Raw genomic sequence first — 23,993 nt, 5'->3', positions numbered from 1 at the left:
GTGATTGGAGCACTAGAGCTGCATAGGGAAACTTTTATAGGAAAATGTAATTGTAAGAGTACACTGAAGTTTTTATGTTTATAAAGATGATTACTATATCTAGTAGACAAAAGAAATTATCCTGAAACTACATCATTTGAATTACAATTGAACTGCTACGTCCAACGGAAAGAGGAAGCTGTGAATAGAGTCAGAGGACAATTATTATTATTAGAGATTTAGGCTCTTAAAATTTCCAACATACTGATCTGATGAGAAAGGAGCAATTTACAGACTTTCAGAAGATCTCTAATTCATTTGCACCATTTGGGAATAGTTGAACAAATTACCTCTTTTAGCTCAGTAAGTAGTACCATACTGACTTCTAAAAAGTGAGCATTTTATAATTTTTCACTTTGGAACAGATTGCCTTCCTCCCCTTCCCACACAGGCAGGGGCTACGTACATTTCTCTGAATTTTCCAGCTGGGGGGGATGGGGAGGGAGTGTCTCCAACCTTGGGTTTCGAGGATTCTGTCATCTAGTTTAGGCTCTGAGCAGGAGGTAAGTGTGAATAGCTTTAGTAGGATTCACTCAACACCTCTCTCCCTGAGATAATTTTCTATCCCTGCAACCAGCATAACATGGTGGTTACGAGTGAGGGTTCTAAGAACAAAGAGAATGTTATATATGCATATATACACATATATATGTATATATTTTTATATAATATATATTTTTCATATATATATATGTAAATTGAGTACCTACTATGTGTGGGTCTAGGCACTAGCAATATTGAAATGAATAAAATGCAACAAGCATTGTTGTCCTTATAAATTTTCACATTCTAGTTTATACTAATCATCATTCCAGTAGGTGACTTTAGAACATTATTGGTTTTTTTTTTTTTCCTATTCCTCAGTTTTCCTATCTATAAAATGAAGGTAATAGCAATGCTTACTTCATAGGTTATCAGAAAGATTTATCAGCTGGTTAATATGAATCACTTAAGACTGACACCATAACATATTAGCTTTTCTTATTGCATGGGAAACATTGCCTAGATAAAGACGTCTGTGTGTATTTTACTAATGAGGGTAGCAAAGGAAAGAATTTTCTCTCATTTTGTTTTTGTTGCTAGAACCAGGAATGAAGAAAATGAATTCACTAATAGAAATGAGCTCTTTTTGCATCATCCATTCATTTATTCACTCCTTTATACATTCATTTCTTCATTCCCTTACTCAATAAACGTTTATTGAGCAATTATAACATTTAGCATTATGCTGTGGTTGATTTCATCAATAAAATCTGGTTTCTGATTGAAGAAGCTTTGAGTCAAATAAGGATAATGGGTAAGTAAATGGACTATTAAAATAGCCCATGATAATTGCAGTGATTTAAAAAGTATAGACTATATGTTATTTTCTCTAAATGTTTAATAAAATCAGGCAGTGCTCATAGTTGTCTTTTGCGTCCCTGAAATTTTTTTTTTTTTTGCTTTATATAATTTTTTATTTTTTATAAACATATATTTTTATCCCCAGGGGTACAGGTCTGTGAATCACCAGGTTTACACACTTCGCAGCACTCACCAAAGCACATACCCTCCCCAATGTCCATAATCCCACCCCCTTCTCCCAAACCCCCTCCCCCCAGCAACCCTCAGTTTGTTTTGTGAGATTAAGAGTCACTTATGGTTTGTCTCCCTCCCAATCCCATCTTGTTTCATTGATTCTTCTTGTACCCATTTAAGCCCCCATGTTGCATCGCCACTTCCTCATATCAGGGAGATCATATGATAGTTGTCTTTCTCTGCTTGACTTATTTCACTAAGCATGATATGCTCTAGTTCAAGTCATTGATAAAGATAGAAAAAAATGGGAAGATTTCAAAAATTTACTCAAAATGCTCATAATTTACTCAAACATTACTCTACTATGTCATGGTTCTCTGGGTTATCTGGAAGGAATTGTGAAGAAATACTATTATGAAACCAAGAATTTAAGTTTCATGAAATTTTATAATCAAAGAATAGACTACACCATATTGCTTGTCTTTTATCTGTCTTTGTAAACCACATAAAATGATAGTAACAGCATTTTTCCTAAGATCAAAGGCCAGTGTGTCAGTGTGTCATTTAGTTCTGTATCTTTTTAATCAAATTTTACTACAGAAATTTCAACTGTCATCTCTCAAAATCCTTATTAATCATGTTGTTTGGAAACATTAAAACTGTAAAAAATTCATACTGTTTGCTGGTAATTCATAAACTCAGCCTACATTATACTTGAAAAGATAATCATTTTCTCTGTAGTATCTTGCTGATCTGTGTATAATTTAAAACTGGAACATTTTAATTTTCTTAGCTTTCCTTTGTGAAGTGTTACATGCAAATTATGTATAATTTTCTTGTAACTATCCATGCAGTTGCATTTTATTTGCCCTCCATTTTTAATGCATTAGTAATAAATGCATTCTGTGGAAAAATAAACTTATAAAAAGTAGAAGTCACCTATAACTTCACCACTCATAGATAACTTTGGCAAATGCTCTAAGTTTATATCCTTACAGCTCTTTTATTATTGTTATTATAAATCTGTATCATCTGTATTTACCTTCTTAACATTGTAGCTTTATACTCATATCCACAGATAAATCTACTTCTCTAGAAGGCAGAATTATACTTTACATGTTATCTTTAACTTGGTTTTTAAATTTAAACTGTATTTTGAGTACTTTTCTACATTTATATTTATAAATTTTTGTTTCAGATTTTTATTTATATTAAGTACTATATCATAGAAAACTCCAAGTATGTAGGAAAATAGCCTATGTGGACCAAAAAAATTGAATAATAGACTTTTGCTTATATTTCATGCCAATTTGGACACGGTGATGTCTTTACACTTAACACTATTTTTTCAAAATATTTTATGTTATCTGGAGACAAAAGCTCTACAAAACCTAATATATCTTGAGGAGACCTCCAAAGGATATGTCTCTATATGTTACCTCCCTCTTGCTATGAATTTCCATGTCTTGTATCAATGTCAATTCAAAATTTAAAAGTGAAACAGAGTAAAATAATTACTCATTATATTTCTTTGAAGATACATGACGTTTTCAAACCATTGTCTTTGGGGCACTATATCTTTTTCTTCACAATTAAAAAAAAAGTCTTTCTCAAATAGTTTTAAAAATGTACTTCTCTGAATTCTCACTGGAATCGTGGAGTTGAATGGAGCATCCTGGCAGGAATAAATTACCAGGTATAAATTACCATCTTAGGACTTGGGTCTGCACTGGCTTTTTCTGCAAACTTTTGCCACCCTAGTATGATAATATAAATATATATATATATATTAAAGTTCAATTTGAGAGCTGTAAATGATAGCCCAGCTGTTTTCTTTAAGGAGATAAAATGTTGTCAATATTTCTGCAAGTCTTTTATTGTCCACAGAAGGGAGGTGAGCCATTTTCAGTAACAGTGACTTGTACTCAAGCCACTCCATTAGGTCAGTAGCAAATTCCTCTTTGATTTTAAATGTTAAAAAAGCCAGGACTACCATCCAAAAAAAAAAAAAAAAAAAAAAGCCAGGACTATATCTTTGAAGCATTGCTCTCGTAATTAGAGTGATCTTATTTACAAGCCTTTTTGATAATTACTTTGAGGTTAACCGTAAAGACAAAATCTTAAATGAGATTTATTTTTTAGATCACAATAAGAAAAAACAGAAATATTGTCTTCATAAAAATATCAGAGGCACAGGCTTTTGCTGGATTTCCTCCATTAACTCATGTAGGCAACATCCCAAACTCAAACAGCCGGCAGTTGCTTTGTAAGACAAACTGCATCTATAATCAGTAGGACAGAACCACAGATTCCATATCATCGCTTCCACCACCTTTTATTCAGGAAAGCATAACTTGAATAATAAGAGCACCACCATGGGGTAAGGGAAGTTGTCTGTAAGAAGACTCTCAAAGAAGTAGGGAAAAAATACGCTCTGGCATTGTTTTGTAGCAAAATTTTGCATTTGGCCAAAGTTTTGCAAGGGGATAGAGTTTAAAAAAAAATGGAAATGAGATTAATTGCATGGCTAATTGATTTGGGGAAGAGAACTTAATGAGCTCATTTCTCTCTTCCAAAGCCAGGAACTCAGAAAGTGAATTTTCATCTATTCTTCCATTTATCAGTTAGAAAATATCTCCCCAACAGTTAAGTCTACTAGAAGTGATGGTTGTATGTAATGATATCTGATGGCTGCTAGGAAATAAGTGTAGATAAGTCCTCCTCTGTAATGTACAGGTGATAAAATTAACCAGAAGTGAATTTTGGTCATTAATTGCTCATTGTTCCTTTCTGTAGGCTACATCTTCTAAGTAAGACCATGCACTAGAACATTTATGATCACAGAATCTCCTGTTAAAGGTTTTAGTTAATATATTGCATAGGAACAGTCTTATATACTGCTGGTATCACTCCAACTTCAGATCAACACCAATGCTGGATTTTTAACCTTATCTTCCTCCTCTTACCTCCTCCTTCATCTTGTAACTTCCAGATTTTGAATATGTAATATGTGCCAGGCTTTGTGATTGGACATTATTTAAATATTACTACTTATCCTCAGATTATTTTGAGTCAACAACAATTAAGATATTGAGTTGAGTTGTCTTCCTTCTAGAGATGAAGAAACTGAGATTCACAGAGGTAAGGTAGATTCAAGGGCTTCCTGTCCAATAATATTTTTCATGTTACTTTATCTCTTTAACCCCCAGTCGTTAATCTAATAAAGTAGTAGGCTCTGTTGACTGAAAGCTTACTATGTGACAGTCTGCTAAGCACTTGGTCTTTACAACAACGCTATGAGGCAGGTGTGATTACCTCCATGTTATAAATGAGAAAAATAAGCCTTGAAGAATAGACTTAATTATGTGAGAGCACAGGGCTAGTGAATCAACAAATGGAAATCAGATGTGAGATATTTGTGTTACTCAAAATCTAAAGGATTCAGTGAAATAACCCATGTTAAATGCTTCATAGAGGACATAACACATAGGCAGTCTGTATTTCATGTTACCTTTTACAGTTAGTGGCAGCACCAGTAATTGAATTAAAATGTCTGACTTCAAGCTTATACCTGATATCTAACATTGGATTCTATATAATTTGATTTGCAAATGTTGGTGAAAGAAAACTTAAAGAGGTCGATTCCTCCACCTTTAATTTTTTGGGAACAAAGAGCCATAATTGACAGTATTCTGTTTCTGACTGCTCTGTATCTTTCTTTTACAAAATGACTTTTATATTTTTAAGTTGTTTATTGCAAATCATCTGATAAATGCTAATCCTGAAGTCTTTACATAACCTTATCCTATTTATTAATTGTTTCTATTGTTCCCCTCTCTACATTACCTTAAGAATGACTACTTTGGATATTAATGTTATATAGTCCCATGTGAATTTTCAGTTAACAGCTTAGCAATTGTCTATTAAGCTTCTTCTGTGTGGATGACACAGGGAGTATAAAAGCCAATAGCTTTCAATTCCTGGATGGTACATGCTAGTAAACCAATAATTTTGGTTCAAAATAATAGGAGTGTGGTCAGGGTATTGAGTGCTGTAGAAGAAGAGAAAGGGAGAAGTTATTCCAGTCCAAAAGATGAGAAATGGTTTTACAGAGAGAGAATCTTCCTCACTTCAAAAAGAATATGATATTGATTTTTAAAAATTGACCAAAATGGAAGAGTGCATTCATTACCAATTATTGCAACGCAGCACTACATGATGGGAGAACCATTATGTTTCTGTTCTCATTTCTTCTCTGTCTTTTGTCTTCCTTTTCTTCAGTTAAGTAGAAAAACTATGTGCTTTCCTGCTAAAAATTTCAGAATACCATACAATAGTAACATATTGGACGATTAAATTGTTACTTTTTTTTTTCTTTCTAAGTTTAAAAATATTAAGGGAAGAAATTGTTCAACTATGAATTAGTAGAGGGAGATAAAAACTGGCAAAAATGCTTTTGACTGCAGTTTGTCCCAATAATGATTATGGAATGTGTCAAAGTGTTCTGAAATATTAAGCATTTATTGCAGAAAATAGTAAAAGGAAATAACCTTTTTTGTCAAAAATATAAAAATAGTTTTTAACTGTCTTAAAACAAATTGCAAAGGATCATTATTATGAATAGATAGGGAGACTTTTTGAGATGTTACATGGTTGGATTCTCCTAATTCATAATTTAAATTAAGTCTGAGAAAAATTGGACACTTTCAGCATTCATTAAGTATCTTACCAAAAAAATCGAGGGGTGAGAAAAATAATTCATGAATTCTGTTATATATGTATATATTATTTTTTAAAGATTTTATTTATTTATTTTAGAGACAGTGAGTGTGAGTGTGGGGAGGGCAGAGGAAGCAGAGAATCTCAAGCAGACTGCACTGATCATGGAGCCCCAACACAGGGCTTGATCTCACGACCCTGAAATCATGACCTGAACCAATATCAAGTGTTGGATATTTAACTGACTGAGTCACCAGGTGCTCCTATTATTTTAAAATTTCTCTTGCATCAATCATATTTTATATATAATTTTATATATAATTTTTATATATAATGTAACTTGACAAACTACTGTAGGTTTTAGGGTACAAAACAAGAATTCTTTTTCTGATCATTCAGATATTAAAATTAACTTGATAAGTTGAAGTACATACTGATTCCCCATTAAAATGTTAAGGTTTTATTTATTTTAATGTCTTTATAAAAACACAAAACAGTCTAATTTATGAATAGAAATTTAAAAATCCTAAATAATTTTAACCATTATTTATCATAAATGGCATTGAGTTTATTCTATGAATGCAAGAATAAATTCTAATTAACTAATAAACCTAAATAACAATTTATAAATGCAATAGGTCAAATATTTAAATCAGGACCTTTAATAAAATTGGTAATATATTTATTATTTTTTGTATAAAACCATCTTGTTATTTTGGGGTAGATAATTCTTCTTTTAAATGATAATTTACCTGAAATAGTCAACATCATTAAATAGGTTGTAACTTTAAAGATATATCCATTAAATTCAGAAATAATACAAAAAATAAGTTTCCTCCAAAAAGATTATATTTGACCAAGAACAAGATGAAAACATTATCTTTACTAGTAATGAAAAGCATACATACTAAAAGAGTAATAAATATTTTTCTTAAAATCATGAAGAGATAGTCACAGTTTTAAATTGAACAGAATATAAAATAGACATTCTCAGATGTTCCTGGTGGTGGGATTATGAATTTAATTTTTCTAGAAGGAATTTGGCCATATTTAAGAAAATCTTTAAAAATATTTACTCTTTGTACAATTCTAATATACATGGATTTCAGTTACCATAGTTAGATGATACTCATCCTCCAACAACATGGTTCAAACATAAGTTATTATGGTATATTAATGGTAAGTAATTGTATAAAGTACAGGTTTAACTGCTGGCCCTTCAGTCTACACATTACTGTGGTAACAAGGCATATCATGACCAGTGACCATTCTTGACTCTTCTTTCAAAGTATGTTGGTGATTGATTAGTGCAACATCTATTCAAAGAAGTTGGTAGTTGTGCTGCTTCCTAGTCTGTCAGCAATAAACCCATGTGACATTTCAGAAACACAAATTCAAAAAGTGGAATTGAGTATTCCTTTCTTCACAGAAGAAATAGTTGGTCAGTGACACCATTTGAAAGACTTTGTATACACAGCTAGAGCAACTCAGCAAAGGCTAACTTAAGAACAAGGACTTGGGGGCACCCGGGTGGCTCAGTGGATTAAGCCACTGCCTTCGGCTCAGGTAATGATTGCAGGGTCCTGGGATCAAGCCCCGCATTGGGCTTTCTGCTCAGCAGGGAACCTGCCTCCCTCTCTTTCTATGCCTGACTCTCTGCCTACTTGTGATATCTCTCTCTGTCAAATAAATAAATAAAATCTAAAAAAAAAAAAAATGAGGACTCTGGTTATGAGGAATAGGGTGATGCTAACAGTGAGAGCACAAAGACTGGAATGATGGGTGCCCATCCATATTTACAAAGCAATATGACATATCACCAGGGCACAGACTGACTGCTTTCTCAGAATAGAAAGTCATACGATAAGAAAGCAAGCATGATTCAAGCAACTCAATTTTTTACCAAAAAAAATAAAACAATTTAATTCTCAAAGTTTCAAATGTTAATTCACAGGCTACTAAATGTTAGTCTATTATAATTTTTATTTCCTATCATATTTATAACTGACAGTAAGAACATTTTTTAAAGTTTTACCTTCACTTATTCCCTCTTTGATGCTTTTCCATTCTTAACATTGATCCAAGTTTCTAACCTATAATATTTTCCTTCTCTCTAAAGAACTTTTAACATTTCTTGAAAGACAGTTCTACTGACAGCAAATTTCAAAATTTTTTTTTAGAACATATTTAGTTCTTCTTCCCTTTTGAAGGACAATTTTGGAGGGTACAGATTTCTCGATTGGTGTTTTTTTCTCTCAACCCTTAAGTATTTCGTTCTGCTCTCCTCTTAATTGCATGTTTTCTGAGAAGTTAGATATAATTCCTACCATTGTTCTTTCCGCAGGTTAGGTGTTTTTAAAACTCTTTCACATTTTTTCCTTTATCTTTGATTTTCTATAGTTTGAAAATTATAGGCCTGGGTATAGATATTATTGTTTTGTTTTTTTGTTTTTAGTATTTATCCTGTTTGGTATTCTATAAGCTTCCTGGCTCTGAGGTTTGGTGTTTGACATTAAGTTGGAGAAATTCTCAGGGATTATTGTTTCAAATATTTATTCTGTTCCTCTCTTTCTTCTCTTCCTGGTGTTCCCATTATTTGTATGTTATGAATTTTCTAGTTGTCTCACTGTCCTTGCATTGTCTGTTTTGTTTGTTCAGTTTTTTTCTCTTTGCTTTTCAGTTTCTGATGATTCTATTGTTGTATCATCTTCCTCGGAAATCCTTTCCTCAGCTGAGTCCAATCTATTAATAGGTTCATCAAAGGCATTCTTCATTTCTGTTTGATCTTTGTCTAGCATTTCTTTTTTTTTTTTTCCTTACAATTTCCATCTCTCTGTTTACATTGCCTAACCACTATTCTTCCATGCTGTCTACTTTATCCATTAGAACCTTGGCATTTTAATCACAGGTGTTTTAAGTTCCTGGTGTGATAATTCCAACATTCCTGATATTTCTAATTCTGATGCTTGCTCAGTCTTTCAGATTGTGCAGTGCTTTTTTTATTGTTTTTGTTTTTGTTTTGTTTTATTTTGCCTTTAGTGTTTCTTGTGATTTTTTTTTCCTCATTGATAGATGGTGTGCCTGGTAAAAGGTACTTCTGTATACAAGCATTTGGCGGTGTAGTGAAGCGTGGGGGAAGCACTCTATAGTCCTATGATTAGGTCTAAGACTTTTAGTGAGCTTGTGCTTCTGGATTGTTTACAGTTGTTTCTCTGTCTCTTCCACTGAGAGGTGAAACAGGATGACTAGAGTGGGCTGGATTTGGGTATTTCCCCTCCCTAAATCAGGCTCTGATAATACCCCAGCAGGTTAGGCTCTGGTTTACTAATTTCTCCTGAGGGCAGATATTGTTAAGAAGTGCATTGAACCCTGATTTATTTCAAAATGGCTCCCTTTTTCCTCTTTCTGCCAGAAGTATGAGAAAATACTCCACTAAGATTTACTGTGAGAACCTGGTCAAACTCCCAGAAGTAAATCTCCAAAATATTTGGGATCCCCCATTATAACCAGGTCCCCTTAGAGTCTTCGATTCTCAGTCTTGTTCCTACTAAACATCCAGCAATTTGTTAAGTACAAGAAAGTACCCCCCCTCCAACCTGGAATTGGTTCCCATGGAAGCTTCTGCTACTGAGTCTCTGCTTCTGTCACTGAGACTCCCTGTTACCTGTCAGTCTTTCCTTAAAGTCTTGGGGACTCTTTGTCCTGTTTTTCCCCTTTAGAGATGCAAAAAGAGTTGTTGATTTTTCAGTCTACTCAGCTTTTAACTTGTTAGAATAGAGTGGTGACTCCAATCCTTACTTGTGGAATCTCAGACCGGAAACCAAGTTTTAATGTTTTGACAAATTAAAGATTATTGAACAATCATAACTTTCCTCATTGGTTATTAAGGTCATTTTGCATAGTTTCAGCTTGGATGGACACTTATCATTTTGCACTACTACACCTATAATTTGCTAATTTCTGATTTATAAAACATTTTTTCAGAAACAATAATTGCTGGCTTTTAACTTTTTGATATTAGTTCTATAACAAAAATGTCTGTTACATAAAGAATCTTTGTATTTCTTTATTGTTCTGTTATTGTTTCAGTGCGATCACTGCTTGCCTCTTTATAATGATAAGCCTTTCCACCAAGGTGATCAAGTTCAAGCTTTTAATTGTAAACCTTGTCAATGCAACAACCATTCCAGAAGCTGCCACTACAATATCTCAGTGGACCCATTTCCATATGAGCACCACAGAGGAGGGGGAGGGGTCTGTGATGATTGTGAGCATAACACAACAGGTAACTAGCAAATCATAGATAACTAATAACAAAGTCTGATTTGGCCTTTGAGACCCATATGTGTTATACAATGCATGTCATTTTAAATTATCTTATTGCTACCTTAAGAAAATGTTTCGAAACTGTACCATACGATTTCATTCATGTGGAATTTAAGAAACAAAACAAATGTGCAAAGGGAAAAAGAGAGAGAAACCAAGAAGCAGACTCTCTTTTTAAAACTTTTAAAAAAATTTTTTTATAAACATATAATGTATTATTAGCCCCAGGGATACAAGTCTGTGAATCGCCAGGTTTACACACTTCACAGCACTCACCATAGCACATACCCTCCCCAATGTCCATAACCCCACCATCCTCTCCCAGCCACCCTCCCTCCAGCAACCCTCAGTTTGTTTTGTGAGATTAAGAGTCTCTTATGGTTTGTCTCCCTCCCGATCCCATCTTCTTTCATTTATTCTTTTCCTACCCCCTAAAACCTCCACGATATATCTCCACTTCCTCCTATCAGGGAGATCACATGATAGTTGTCCTTCTCTGATTGACTTATTTCAAAGAAGCAGACTCTTAACTACTAACAAACTGATGGTTACCAGAGGAGAGGTTGGTGGGGGGATGAGCCAAATAGGAGATAGGGATTAGGAAGTGCACTTGGGACGAATACCCAGTGTTGTATGGAAGTGCTGAATCATTCTATTGTTCACTTGAAAAACTAATATTACACTGTTTGTTAATTAACAGGAATTGAAATAAAAACTTAAAAAATAATATTGTTAGGATAGTAAAGCTTGTTCATTCAGTCTTCATAAATCCAAATAATTAGGTAGTTTTCAGAAATAGCACTCTTACCTTCAACTACATCTTTTCAGGAAATTTCTTCTTTTTCTAAAATACAGCCTATTTGATTAAATCATGAATATATTTTGGAAAATTCAGGGATTATACCCTTAAGTTTCTTTGTGTGACCTTGATCTTCCATTATGTCTGAATTTTCATGTAGCAATGTTTATGTTCATTCAGATTTGGCAAGAATCCTAGTAATCTGGGAACATTCTTTTTTAAAAAATGCTAATTAAATGCACAAGATGATTATCAAAGTCTTGTTCTAAAAGCATACAGCATTTTGACTCATCATTGAAAATTACTATTCTCTGAAGGGCTGGTGTATTAAAAGCAGAAATAGGCAGTATCTCAATTTGTAAAATATAATGGCCCAAGTCTGATGGATTTGAAGATGCATGACTCTGAAGCATGAATGGATTTATTAGATAATTATTGATGACCTAAAATGTCACCAGAACTTGGCTAGGTCCTGGGAATATAAAGACGAACAAGATAATGAATTTCCCTGTCTTTGTGTGGATTATTACATAGTAGGAAAGACACACTATTAAAGGAACAGTTACAAAGTTGTCTGATGAGTGCTAAGATAGGACAAGTGCAGTAGGAGTTAATCAGGTGGAATAGCGAGAAGGAGGGGAATTAGGGGCATGGTGACAAGAGGTCTCTAGTAAGAGAAACAGATGTGCAGTGGCCTAGAGGAGAAAAAACATGGAACTCTGAAAGAGACAAATGGAAGATGGTAAGACAAGTGCTAAAAAGGAAGGCAGGGGTCAGATCTAGAAGGCTCTATGATCCATGATTAAGAGTTTGGCTTCTATCCTCAGGTTAATAGATGCCACTTAAGGGTATTTTACAAGAAAGAGATATAACAAGTTTTATGTTTTTAAAAGACACATACGGTTTTAAAGTGGAGAATGGATTGGAGAGGGCCGAAAGTGGTTTGAGGCACTGTGGTGGTCCAGGTAAGAAATAATGCTTGAGTACATTTAAGGTGGTATGGAAAGAAAGAAGTGGATCCAAGAGATATGTGGAATGGGAAGTACAAGCATTTTCTGAGCAAAATGTAGGGTGTAGGTAAGGGAAAGAAATAGTCAAGACTCAATGCTAACATTCTAGTTTGAGCAACAGGGTCAATGCTGGTGCCAGCCATTGAGATAGGAAACACAAAAGGATCAAAACTTAGGGAGAAAATGGCAAGTTTTGTTTTGGGAATGTTCACAGTGTTTCCAAGAGACATAGGAGAAAATCTTGTGGGCAGCTGGAAACAATTCTGAAACTCCTCTCTTAAGAAAAACCTTACTGTGATGCCTCAGAATAAATCAGTATCATCTATATATTTGAGTGACATCTTATGCTTATCACAATTTGTAAGTGCATATTTATTCCTATAATTATTTAATTAGAACTCATCTTACCCACTAGATTGTAAGAAAGCTCTGTGAAAGGGATACAATGTATATTTTCTTGCTATTGTATTTCTCTGCACTTAGTACAGTGTTTGTAACATGGTAATTAATTCAATTAATTGAATGATGAAGAAATTTCTAGATTAGAGATAGAAATTCAGGAATCATCAGTATATGCAAATAGAAATATTCTAGAAATATTATAAATTCATTTAATTTTTAATTAGTCCATAGCCAATATCCATGAGAATGTTTTTCACTTGATTATTTCTGTAGTTTTCTGCTATTGAGCCAATTTAAGTAATATTTGAACAGAGTACAGTACATAGTGTTTAAAGTGGAATTGGTAGTCTTGAGTTTTATTTTAGCTTCTTTCAGTGTTTTTTTTTTAAGATTTTTTTTTTTTTAAGATTTTTATTTATTTGACAGAGATCACAAGTAGGCAGAGGCAGGCAGAGAGAGAGGGAGGGGGAAGCAGGCTCCCTGCTGAGCAGAGAGCCTGACGCGGGGCTCAATCCCAGGACCCTGGGATCATGACCTGAGCCAAAGGCAGAGGCTTTAACCCACTGAGCCACCCAGGCACCCCTTTCAGTGGTCTTATATGCTACTCACATTTACTTTAGAACCCCCTTCTAATTCAGATTTTTTTCTTATATAAAATGGCAAGAAAAAATTTCTAAATAAAAAACCATAAACTATGGGAATTATCTCATATTTCTAATATATCTAAACATGGAATTTCTAGTTTGCTATTTGAAATAAAAAATGATGGCTGTAAGCAGAGAAACATTTGCTTTTAATAATGTTAACTATAGAAAAATAAATTATATTTAGAACAGTATCCTTTTTTAAAAGAAGATTTAGTTCTTGAGAAAAGTATTTCTGATTCTACATGCCTACTTCTTTCCAATGTATAACCATCATCTACCTCACACACAAACATTTCTCATATTTGATTTAGATTAAGTGCCTAGTCCTAGATATAAAAAAAAAAAGTTTTAAGTTTAAAAACAAACTCTTCCAAAATGTGTGGACCCCAACAAAGAAGAGCTTTTTGGAAGTGTGGTATTATATAACAGATGGGAGTTTAATGAAGTAAAGCACAGTTTGTAACAGGTTCATTGTTTCATATGCTCTGGATCACTAAATTGGCAGGTAGAGATGAAAGGTGCATTAAAATGGACGTCCCGAAAATTATAGAATTCCCTCATAGGAATACAGTCTTTAATTTTGAATTATGTGGCTGATTTTAATGAATTGGAAGTCATAATGCATAACCTTTCTCTGATGCAGGAAGGAACTGTGAGTTATGTAAGGATTACTTTTTCCGACAAGTTGGAGCAGATCCTTCTGCCATGGATGTTTGCAAACCCTGTGATTGTGATAAAGTGGGCACCAGGAACAGTGGCTTCCTTTGTGATAAGGTGAGTTTTCAGTATTGAAAGTAAAGAATTGCTTGCTTTTAGAAACTAATTTGGGAGATGTTCTACAAGTGAAATTGAGGTCTGTATTTGTCAAGAAGTCTTAAGTTTGTGTGTTTGCTTTTCTAAGAGACAGCTGCTTTAGAAATGATCCTGTGCAACTTTGAATATGGAATATAAGGCTATTGGGTACCTGGTGGCTCAGTGGGTTAAGCCTCTGCCTTCAGTTAAGGTCAAGATCTCAGGGTCCTGGAAAGGAGCCCCACATTGGGCTCTCTGCTCAATGGGGAGCCTGCTTCCCCCCACCACCCCTGCCTGTCTCTCTGCCTACTTGCACTCTCTCTCTCTGTCAAATAAATAAATAAAATCTTAAAAAAAAAAAAAAAGAAATATAAGGCTATGTATGTAGGTGGTCCTTTGCATATAAGAAAGGCTCATTTTATTTTTAATTTTAAAGTTGTGAAAAATATTGAGAGGGAGGTGATTCCAAGTAAACTAGGAAGTGAACTGAGCATGTGTCTTGGTATTATTGGTGAATTAATATTAATAAAATTTATTAAATAAGAATGGTTTCCCTCCTAAGTTCCATATAAGATAGGATAACAAAGGTCACTTACACATAGATCCAAATGGAAATTGTGATAGCCCCACTTTAAAATTTTTTATTCCAAACTTCTCTCTTAACAATACAATGGGTTTTTATAATTTTATACTTTTTAAAACATTATTACAAATATTGAAGTTTGACCTACATGAACACAGATTCTAACTGACCTGGGGCTGTATAGCATAGCCTACCTCAAGCCAGAAAAAGCAGCTTTGTATTTAAATGTGGTATCAGCTGGAGCTTTTTACTTGTTCTGATAATACTAACATATAACAATATATAAAGGACAAATTTACTTTAAAGAATCAATTCAGTGATTGTATTAATTTTTAATAATTACATATTCCCTTGTAAATAATTGTAAATGTACTCGCTAGGAATGTAAGCTCACAATCTAGTTAAAGAAAAATAAATTAAGTTAAAGAATGAAGATACTAAGTTCAAGGCAAAATATATTGGTTTTATAACTTTCAGCATATATTAAAAACTGCTCTTACATTAAATAAAAGCCAAATATAAAGTATGCCAAAATAAAGATTTGAAAAACTTCAGAGGACCTATAGTGTGTTAGTAAAAGAATGGTATGTCTTATTAGAAAGCTGGGTAGTAGAAAAATCATTAACAAAGACGATTTCTTAAAAAAAAAGTTTAAAAAACAAAGACAATTTCTACAGTGATACAAGGGAATTTTTATACTATTTGGTACTAGCTTAAGAAAGATTAAAGTCTCAAATCAATAATCTGAATTTCCACTTCAGGAAATAAGAAAAGAAGAATGAAATAATCTCTAAGCAAACAGAATAAATGATATCATAAAACTAATCAAAACAATGAATTTTGGAACACTGAAAAAAATAAAATTAAGTTAAAAATAAAATAAAATTTAAATAGAAAATCAATGAAAATAATGGAACTTTGGAAAGATAAATAAATTACAAGCCTCTTTCAAGACTGACAAAAAGAGAAAACACAGATTACTAGTAACAGAAATGAAATAAGAAGTATCACTATACACCTTGCATACATTACAGTATAATAAGGAAATAACTACCAACAATTCTACACACATACATTTTACTACTTCGGTGAAATGGAACCCTTTTTCAAAAAGTATAAATTGCCTCCTCACCCATTATGAGAACAATCATTTGAATAACCCTACAACTATTAAGAAATTTAATTCATAATTTAAAATTTATAAAAAAGAAATGATATCACTATAAAATTATACCAAAAATTTAAAGTAATTAACATGAGGTCTGTATCTATTAGAGCAAAATCAAAGAGGGGGAGTGACTTTTTAACTCATTTCATGAAAGTATGTATTATCCTGATATCAAAACCAGACAAAGTAACATACAAGTTATACTTTGCAAAGTAATATACAAATTATTATAGAAAATGCCTATCATAATCCCCAAAAGATCTTTCTGTAGATAATAGATAATAGGACACTAAAATTTATATGGAAATATTATAAGATACAATATTTTAGAAATCATAAATATTATACAGTATTTTAAATATTTTATTGCATTTGTGTATTAAAGATAAAATATAACATTTGCATATAAGTTTCAGTGTAGCTAAAATAACTTTAAACAGGATAATAAAATGGGAGGAATCATTCTACCCAATTGCAAGGCTTATTATATAGTTATGTTAATCAAGATTGTGAGGTGTTGGGGAAGGATAGACAAATAAATCAATGTAATAGAATAGAGGAATCAGATAAAATCCCACATAAATATGATCAGCCAATTTTTGATGAAGGTACAAAAGTAATTCAGTGGAGGAAAGAGAGTCTTTCAACAAATGAACCTCCAACACTGCATATTCACAGAAATTAACACAAAATGAATTAAAGATTAAAAAGTAAAATGTAAACAAATACAACTTTTAAGGTATAACCAAAGAGAAAATTGGGGGGACATTAGGACTTTTTAGAGTCCTTAGACATGACACTAAATATACAATCCATAAAAGAAAAATACTGATATGCTAGACCTCACCAACATTAAGATTTTTGCTCTCAAAAGAATCTCTTAAGAAAATGAAAAGGCAATAAAGAGGGGGCAGCATTAAATACAAGAAATGACAGTTATGATACAAAGAAGTAAGTGTAAGTCAAAATATATTTTAAAAGAATCTGTGATCTTTACAGTTTTGAAGCATGTTTTCTTTAATTAAATACTTGCTGAATTTTTATGCTTTAAATCAATTTTTTTGTTTTGTGATAATAACATTTATATGCCAAAATGGCGTCAATTTTTGTTTATATTGGATATAAATCTCAACCAATAGGCAAAGAATAGAAAACAGAATGTCTATAAAATGAAACAGAAATCATATAAAGTTGAATTTCTGTACACGGATGATAGATATAAATTTGAAGATGATGAATTAAAAAGGAGAAATAGAAGAGACTTAACATGCATTATTGTCTCTGTCTTTAAAGTAGAAAGTCAGTGGTGTTATTAAGTTTGTTATTTAGTTTTCAAAAAAATAACCAGTGGAGAGCTAAAAATAATATATCCATACTTCAGTGAAAAACTGGGTACTTTCTCCCTAAGATCAGGAAAAAGAAAACAGTGTCCCCTATTATCACTTCTATTCAACATTGTACTGTCAGTTCTAACCAGGAAAATTAGGCAAGAAAATGAAATATAAGTCATCCACATTGAAAAGGAAGAAATGAAACTACCTCTGTTTGTATATAACATAATCTTGTAGGCAAAAAAATTTCAAGGAATTAATTAAAAAGCTATCAGGACCAATAAACAACAAGGTTCTGCAAGGTTGCAAAAAAATACAAACATCAGTGGTATATCAGTGCATTTGCAATGAACAATCTTGGAATTAAGAACACAACTTTATTTAAATAGCATCAAAAGAATGAAATACTTAGGAATATATTTAATAAGTATAAAACATATTCTGAAGAATACAAAATATTGTTGAAAGAAATTAAAGACATAAGTAAATGGAAAGACATACATGTTCATATGTTGGAAACTTAGTATTTTAATGCTCTACAAAATGATCTACAGATTCAACACAACCCTCTTAAAGCTTACCTGGCTTCTTTGCCAACATTTATAAGGACATTCAAGGCACTTAAAAATGGACAAAACAATCTCAAAAAAGAAAAGAGTTGGAAGACTCACACTTTCCAATTTCAAAATTTACTATAACGTTGTAGTGATCAAGACAATGTAATGTGGTTTAAGGAGGTAGATGGATAGATAGATGATAGAAAGATCGATCAATCACTAGAATAGTATTGAGAGTCTAGAAAGAAATCCTCGCTTTTACATTCAGCTGACTTTTGAAAAGGGTGTCAATGAAGAAAGAAAAGTCTTTTCAACATAGGATGTTGGGAAAATTTCATATCCATATGCAAAAGATGCAGTTAAATTACAATTTCACACCATCACAACAGAGTCTTGTGTTTTTCAAAATATTAAATGTAGAGTTACTATATGACCCAGTACTTTGTCTACTAGGTATATACCCAAACAAAATGAAAACATATATCCTTACATAATCTTGTTTATAACATTCATTGCTACATTATTCATAATAATCAAATGTAGAAATAATCCAAATGTCCATTAGCTGATAAATGGATAAATGTGGTATACGCACTCAATGAGATATATTCCATGCTAAGAAGAAAAACAACACTGACATTTATTACAACATGTACTTTGATCTCAGGAGTGGGATTAAGGACAGGACGAAAAAAGCTCTATAAGAGATACTTCCATATAATATTTTCCATGTACAAAAATCTAGTTTAAAAATGAATAAAAGGAAAAACATACCTTAAAATGTCAACAAATTTTCTTTGTTTTGAAAACATTTTTCCTTTTTACTTTGTTCTCTCCCTAATTTGCTTTGTTGGTAATTTTCATAGTCAGACAGAAATAAAGAGAATTTTTATTGAATATGCTATGTAGACAGAGAGGAATATTTAAGAATCTGGGAGAAGACACACTGATAGAATGGTTTTGTGAATTTAAAACCACCACACTATCTCTAAACCACATTCATATTTACCTTGATTTTATTATTTTCTTATGTTCTAAGTACAGACACAAAGAATATAGATTATTACTAGGTATGGAAATATAGTGACAAATACATCTTGGCTAAATAATAAAAGATTTCTTAAAAATGTGAGTTTTTGTCATTTTCAATGGGATAGCAGAACACACACTAAAAAAGTTGTCAACAATGTCAGAATTATAAACTGAAAAATTGAATTCAAGGACATTTTAAAAATCATGCAATTGCAATCCTTAATAATATTAGGGAGCATATAAGGAAATTAGGCAGTAGTTCAAGTCTCATTTTGTTATAATAGCTTAGGAATCAAGCCAGCTCCAAATGGCCTGAGTGACGGTGTCGTGCGCTCTGTGTTCTGGAAGGGAACTTTCCCTTTGGCAGTTGTCATTTGAAACTCAATCCAATCTCATAAGATATGGCATGTTTGCCTTATTCTTCCATAAGAAATGTTATAATTCTTCCTCATGTGAGTGCCAAGATCTTGAGAATGGCATGAAGTAATGCTCTGAGTCACTAAATCCTAAAAATACAGATGCCAAAGTCAAGACACATAGAACATTTAAAGCATAACAATAGTATTAATATTAATAGGAGAGGGGAAAATGGAAAAGAGACATTGCTATTATTGTGCAGTCCTTAATATAGAGTCCTTGGATCCCTGGGCTACCATGGATAAGTTTTAGGCCATCCATATATAACTTTAAATTTATGTAGTAATGTGTCTGTGTATTTGTTTGTTGAGGGAAAAACTCTTGAGGGAAGAGTTTTCAATACCTTCATCAGACCTAAAAGCTGTATGTGAGCTAAAAAAAAAGATGAAAATTTACTATGCTGGGGAAAAGTAGGTCCATTTATCTTAAAACCAGCCTTGGCTATTAGCACAGATACTTATAATGCAAGTTTTCCAGGATGTAACTAAACTTCCTTCTTGTTTCTTTTGTAGTCAGTGCATGAGTTACTTGACATCTTTTCTGAGTTAGAAATTGACTGTTCTTTCTTTTTTTTCTCATCTACTATGACTTAAGTTTAGAAGAACTAGATAGAGCCTCATACCCAGATGATGCTTAAAAAAATAAAATAAAAATAATTTTTAAAAAAGCATTCTTTTTTAAAAAAGCAATGCTTTTTTAGGTATTAGAAAAGAGTCTATGAACTCATTCTTAATGTACGTATATATAGAGAGAGCCCAGTCTGCTCCTTATCCAAGGTGGGAGCTAATTGGCTCCAACCTACCCTTTCTCTGCCCCTGCTCTTTATGTGTTCTTGGATCTGAGAAACCATGAGTTAAGCTGTAACAGTCGAGACAGGGGAGATCACCCAGAGCGGTGCTTCTCAAACTTCTCCTGTGCCTGTCAATATCTCAGATGTCTTTTAAGAAGGCAGATTCTAATTCAGGAAGTGTGGATTGAGGACCAAGAATATGCATTTGTAGAAGTCCCCATGTGTTGCCATTGTGGCTGATCTATGGACCATTCTTTAATAACCAAGTTGCTAAAAGACTTTCAAAGATGTATATGCAAAAGAAGCGGGATGTAGGTGTGTCAGAGAGAAAGGGGGTAAACATGAATGCGTTCTTATGCATAAGTGTATACAGCTGGACAGGAATGGGCTTCTGTTCTGTCTTCTAATTCCTATCTTAAAAGCAAATGGTTTTCTAGGTTTTCCATACAACCAAGCTTCTGTTAAATTATAGTAGAATTGTACTCTAAGCTGTGTCCTCAGAATTAGAATCTAAACTAAGTGATTAAAAAAATGGGGGGGGGGGGAACAACCAGTAAGGGAATCTGAAAGTTGGTTGAAAACTGAAAATATAGTTATAATTATATAAAAAGAAAGAAGAATGGTTGATTGGAATGCTCAATAAGGCATCAGTAGACTGCTGCAATAGAGCCAGAACAGAGAAAGATGATTAAGAGACATTAAAAAATAGATTAATAAGGCAGGAGACTAGGGGTTGGAATGAATTAAATGAAATGGAAAGGCATCAGTGAAGGAAGTATTTCCAGGTCCGATCCAAAGAAGATGGAATCATGAGGAATAAGGACCCTACTCACGAAAATTGATTGTTCTGCCAAAGGGATAATTCTCAAGGAAATACATTTAAAAAATGGAGCAGAACACTTTCTCTACATAATGTACCATTCCTTACAGTTCATCAGTGCTTTCTTATCTGCTCAGAACTATGTATTTGTCATCAATTACCACAACATGTCCAAAAGTCACTGTGTGAATTTTCCAGAAATATATTACCTTACATTTTGTGTTACCCACATATTAAGGTGTAAAAATAGAAATAATGCACACATTTCCTCAGTCTGTGAAAAGTGTGACCCTGAATAGTATGATGTATGGATATTGGCAATAAACATTAAGATAGTAAAGGATACGAAAGATGGGAAGTTTATCTAGAACTTAAAGAAAGACTTGAAAACTTGGACAAATTTGTGGTCTCTCATTGAGAGATTTAAGGAGAGATGAGTAATAATATTTCTCTTGCCACTGGAAAGCTGAGTATTAACTGACTAATCTGAGAATGTAGAGGTCTAGATGCCAAGGATAAGAACAAAAGTGGTAGGGTATAAATGGAAAAACAGGGGGAACATGGATCTGATCTATCAATAAATGCTTGTACAAACTTGCTGGAGGTAAAATGGATGGAGCTATAACTGAGCCGAGGTTCCCACCCTCAGGCTACTTTGAGTTACATAGGTTTGAACACACCTGGCATGTCCTTGGGAATTCCCTTCTCCCAAGGGTTACAGTATAAAACGTGACCAAATAATAATACCCCAGGGCTAGATTCAACAGTGAAAACAGAATTGGCAGGGATGAATTCTGAATATTGATTTAATTAATGAGTGTAGGATAATAGGATACAAGGTCCATTGCTTTACTACTTGATAGTAGTTAGGATAAACTAACAGATATGACAAATTGATCCCCAAGTGGTCCAACCAATCTAGGAGTTTATTTCCTGTTTACAGAACTTTTCCAAGTTCCCGGCTGTTTTACACATTTCAAAGTGTGGCCCTCCTCCAGAGGATGGCTCTCCTCCAGAGGATGGTTCAGGGACATAGCCTACTTCTATTGTCTGGCTCTGCCTTCCTTTAGAAAAGGAAAAGGTAATGTGGAGAAATAACTTTCACCTCCTGAAGGTCTTTGTCCAAAAAAGGCATACATCACTTCCGTTATCATTCGGTTGAGGAGAGCTAGTTATATGCCTACAGTAGTTATGTGGAAGGGTAGAAAAATATTGCCCCCAGCTAGGGAGCCACTTCCTAAATATAACTGTGTACTCTGAAAGAGGAGAAAGGGTCTTGATGAAGAGACAGTCATCTCTGCTCAGTGTCCACATGACAGAAGGTAGCCCAAGAATAAGAAGGACGCTCTCTTCTACATATAGGACACAGTAGCTTCTGTTTAATAGAAACCCTGAGAATCTAGGACCTCATCAGAACCTTGGGGTTATCAGACCATTAATATTGGAGGCAGTGCCTGCCTCGGGGTAAACCCTGTTTAGCGGCAGAGGTCCCCGTGGAAGCTGGTCTGCTAAAACTGTGTTGGCACATGTCAGCAAAAGGGGACTAGATATGGGTGGTAAGTTTGTTTTAAAAAGACAGTCAATACATCACTGATGCTGTGTGTGTGTGTGTGTGTGTGTGTGTGTGTGTGTGTGTGTGTGTGTTTATGACACTGATTCATTCAGGACAGATTATAGGCAGCCTCCCTTCTCCTGCCAGACTAATATGTTAATCATTTCCAGAGTCAGATGCACTCCCAGCATCAAGGGTGGACCAGTGGCAACGACCCTAGGTTCCTCAACATCATGCAGGACTGGGGAATATTTAAGCTCCTGGAGAGCTGAAGGACTGGTCTCCACCTTGATCTACCTGCATGAAGTTTTTGTGCTATGTAGGAGAGGGCCACACTTTGAAATGTGTAAAACAGATTGTCAGATAGTTGACATATTGCTTAAAATGCATGAGGACAAAACTAGTCTGTAATATCTCATAGGTTCCTCTTGCTATACATTTGGCATGTGTGAAGGATTATGCGAAGCACTTTTAGTCAATTTATTCAGTCCTTACCAAAGTTAGTGAAGGAGTTATTAACTTATCCCTTGTGGAGTTACAGATACAGAGGCTCAGAGAGATTAGGTAACTCCTTCAAGATCACGCAAGTAATAATGGGGTAGAATAGAAATTCAAAACTCATGTTATTTGAGGTTAGAGATGCTGGGTCTTACTAAAACACCTGTTCCCACCTCTGGCCCAGAAGAGGAACATACAGCTGATTGCTCCTCTGGGTATTTACAAACGTTATCTAAAAGTATGACAGAAACACATCCATTTGTTTCAGGATCATTATTCCAAATCCTACCAATTTAATACTAACTATTAAAAAATTCCAAATATTCAGGAAATAAAAATGTGTACATAATTGGCAAATTAATTTCTTGGAACCAATGTAATTCTCAAATGGAGATTTTGGTGATACTGAGGAGGTAATATAGTTCCCTAGTGTTTGGTTTATACCAAAGATTCAGCTTATTATCTTACACATAAACTAATTTGAATATTGTGTAGAGGTATTTCCTTTTAGGCCCGATTTATTTAGTTTCTTTATCATCTAACATAGACATCTTCTCAGAATATTTGAGATTTACTTTTTCACCAGTTCAACAAACTAACATAATAGTAAGCAGCCATTCTACTGTGTAAATCCACAGCAACTTTGATCACTTTTACCAAAATAAAAATGCAAATGATCATTAAACTAAAGAAGTTAACTTTCCTAACAGCATGTTTCTATACACCATTAACTAGAGATATAGAAAATTTATTTACTTATGTTGTACATACTTTTTAAATGCTGAGATATTTCACTTTGATAAAGTCAAAATACCATCTTGTTAATAACCACTATATTAATTTTACAGCAGAATACAATAAGACTATACTGTATGGTTGTGCCATTCAGATGACATTTATGAAATGTTCTAATTTAACATGGTGGCATATACTGAGTGCATCTTTCACAAGTTATAGCTTCTAATCTCTGAGCGAAAGAGACCTAAAACCAAA

The 23,993-nt window shown here is 33.5% G+C and overlaps 1 protein-coding gene across 1 annotated transcript in view; it reads left to right on the top strand.

Moving 5' to 3' along the window:
* USH2A (usherin) overlaps positions 1-23,993 on the top strand; it is a 704,505-nt gene that overhangs the window by 91,541 nt on the left and 588,971 nt on the right. Inside the window, exons 9-10 of the mRNA XM_059145262.1 lie at positions 10,366-10,561; positions 14,104-14,234. Of these exons, the coding sequence (XP_059001245.1) occupies positions 10,366-10,561; positions 14,104-14,234 (327 nt within the window). The remainder of the gene's footprint in view (positions 1-10,365; positions 10,562-14,103; positions 14,235-23,993) is intronic.

Source organism: Mustela lutreola, chromosome 14, assembly GCF_030435805.1.
Source record: "Mustela lutreola isolate mMusLut2 chromosome 14, mMusLut2.pri, whole genome shotgun sequence".
NCBI lineage: Eukaryota > Metazoa > Chordata > Mammalia > Carnivora > Mustelidae > Mustela > Mustela lutreola.
This window is presented reverse-complemented; position numbering and strand designations above follow the sequence as displayed.